Source organism: Myotis lucifugus, unplaced genomic scaffold (assembly GCF_000147115.1).
Source record: "Myotis lucifugus unplaced genomic scaffold, Myoluc2.0 scaffold_11636, whole genome shotgun sequence".
In the NCBI taxonomy this organism is placed as follows: domain Eukaryota; kingdom Metazoa; phylum Chordata; class Mammalia; order Chiroptera; family Vespertilionidae; genus Myotis; species Myotis lucifugus.
In genome coordinates, this window is record NW_005882684.1 from 1 (window position 1) to 2,111 (window position 2,111).

The window sequence follows — 2,111 nt, forward strand, 5'->3', positions numbered from 1 at the left end:
AGCCGCTGTCTTGGGGTGGTTTATTACACAGCAGTAGATGATGAGGACACAGCCCAAACACACCAGGAGAGACATCCAAAGGCTGAGGAATGCTCACTTGGGGACCCAAAGCCCTGCCAGTGCCCTGGGGCTCTCCTCACCTCAGTGGTTGACGCGGCCTCGGCAGGCAGCCGGGCTGCATCCACAGCCCCCCACCTGTCTGAGTTCCCCTCTGAGTTCCCACAAGCTCATGTGGAGAACCCGTAACACGTGGCAAGACATCAGGCTCTTGAGAGACAAAAGCAGGATTCCCTACCCATCGGCAAACCGAGAGATGACCATGACAGGCCCGAAGGACTCTTCCTTGGCTATGAACATGTGGTCCTCCACGTCCGTGAAAACAGTTGGCTCGAAAAAGAAACCTGTGGGGGAGACAGAGGCCCACGGCATGGGGAAGCCCTCCTCCAGCAGCCTCTCCCCTCCAGGCTGGGTCCCGCCAGCCACACGCACATCCCACTCCAGCAATGCCATGTGTGATACCTGTATGGTGATGCCACCCTCTGTGCATGGCTTTCCTGTCCCAGACATGTGAGCTCACTTCAGCCTCACAACCCTTTCAACTAAACGCCGCTGAGGAAAATGAGGCTAAGAGTTGGTCTATGATAAAGCTGACATTGGGGTCCAAGTCTGTCCAAGACCAGCACAGAAGCTCCAGACTATGACAAAGACTTGGGTTTTTCTGGTGACATGCGCTCCTGTGCCTCTGGAGCAGGCAGTCTAAGGGGAAGCAGCGCAAACAGTCCATACCAGTGGCTCCGGCCCCTCTGGCTCTGCTGACTTAATCAAATGGAAGGTTCTAGAGATACTGGTGTGTGTGTCTGGGATCAGGTTGGTTCTAGGGCTGCTGTGATGATGTGATGGATTTGGTACCCTTGAGTTTGAAGGGCCTGGGGGACATGCAGGTGGAGGTGTCCAGGTAGTCAGGAATCCTGAGTGAGGAGGAGCCTGGAGACAGATATTTGGGAGCATCCGAGCCATTGCTGAGAGTGAGGTCCTCTAGGGCCGTGGTCGGCAAACTGTAGCTCGCGAGCCACATGCGGCTCTTTGGCCCCTTGAGTGTGGCTCTTCCACAAAATACCACGTGCAGGCACGCACTTACAGTGCGATTGAAACTTTGTGGCCCATGTGCAGAAGTCGGTATTTTGTGGAAGAGCCGGTATTTTGTGGAAGAGCCACACTCAAGGGGCCAAAGAGCCGCATGTGGCTCACGAGCCGCGGTTTGCCAAGCTGCAGTTTGCCAACCACCGCTCTAGGAAAAGTGTCTAACATAAGAAGTGCTTCAAACTCAGGACAGACCTGGGGATCTACCTCCATTTAAGAGGGAGCTTCCAGCAAAGAGCAACTGCCAAGAAGTAATGGCCAAAGATGGGAAAACCATGCACTCCAGGGCCATGGAACCCATGGGAGGAAAGAATGTCAAGGATGCAGTGACGTTAGTGGCAAGTCAGAGTCCACTACAATATAGATTAAACCAGCCTTCACCTTGCCAGTCCCACACCTGGTGTGACAGGTGTCCAGCTAGCCAAGGCCGCCCCATCCAAGAGATTGCATGGGGCCTGAGACCTGGGAGTCTGATTGTGCAGGCACCAGGCCTTCACATACCTCCTGTTAGAGCTGAGCAAGAAACCACAGGCCATGCTGCCTGCCGCCTCAGTCTGCCCAAGTGGGCCCGCAGTGCTCTGACTGACCTGGCCGAGGGACTTGATTCCCACCGCAGACCAGAGTGGCCCCTTCCTTCACGCCGCGCTGGCAGTACTCTATCAGCTTCCGGAGGTGGGCTTGGTGATTCTGCGGCCCATGGTTGGTGTCCCGGTCTAGAGGGTTGCCAATCTTCATCTTCTTCACCTCTTCTACCTGCGGAAAGTCCTCCCAGTCAGGTCTCACTCAGCGGCTGCAGTTTCTGACTTTGCTCAGTAACTGACCCCCTTCCCATGTTTGCATTTTCAGGACCAATCATTGGCCCCTGAAGAAAGTCCACGCGCCGGTTTCTGGCACTCAAGACATTCCATATTCTTGTTCCCAGCCTGCCTCCCAGGCTGAAATTCAGTATGCTACGTGCAAGGAGACCTGAG

At 55.2% G+C, this 2,111-nt stretch overlaps 1 protein-coding gene across 1 annotated transcript; it reads right to left on the minus strand.

Moving 5' to 3' along the window:
- Positions 1-295: 295 nt before the first annotated feature.
- LOC102426080 (cytosolic 10-formyltetrahydrofolate dehydrogenase-like) lies at positions 296-1,893 on the minus strand (the record flags this gene model as incomplete). Its single annotated transcript, XM_006109558.3, has 2 exons — positions 296-401; positions 1,728-1,893. Coding segments are annotated over 2 exons (272 nt in total), but the record flags the coding sequence as incomplete, so codon positions are not given.
- Positions 1,894-2,111: the final 218 nt, after the last annotated feature.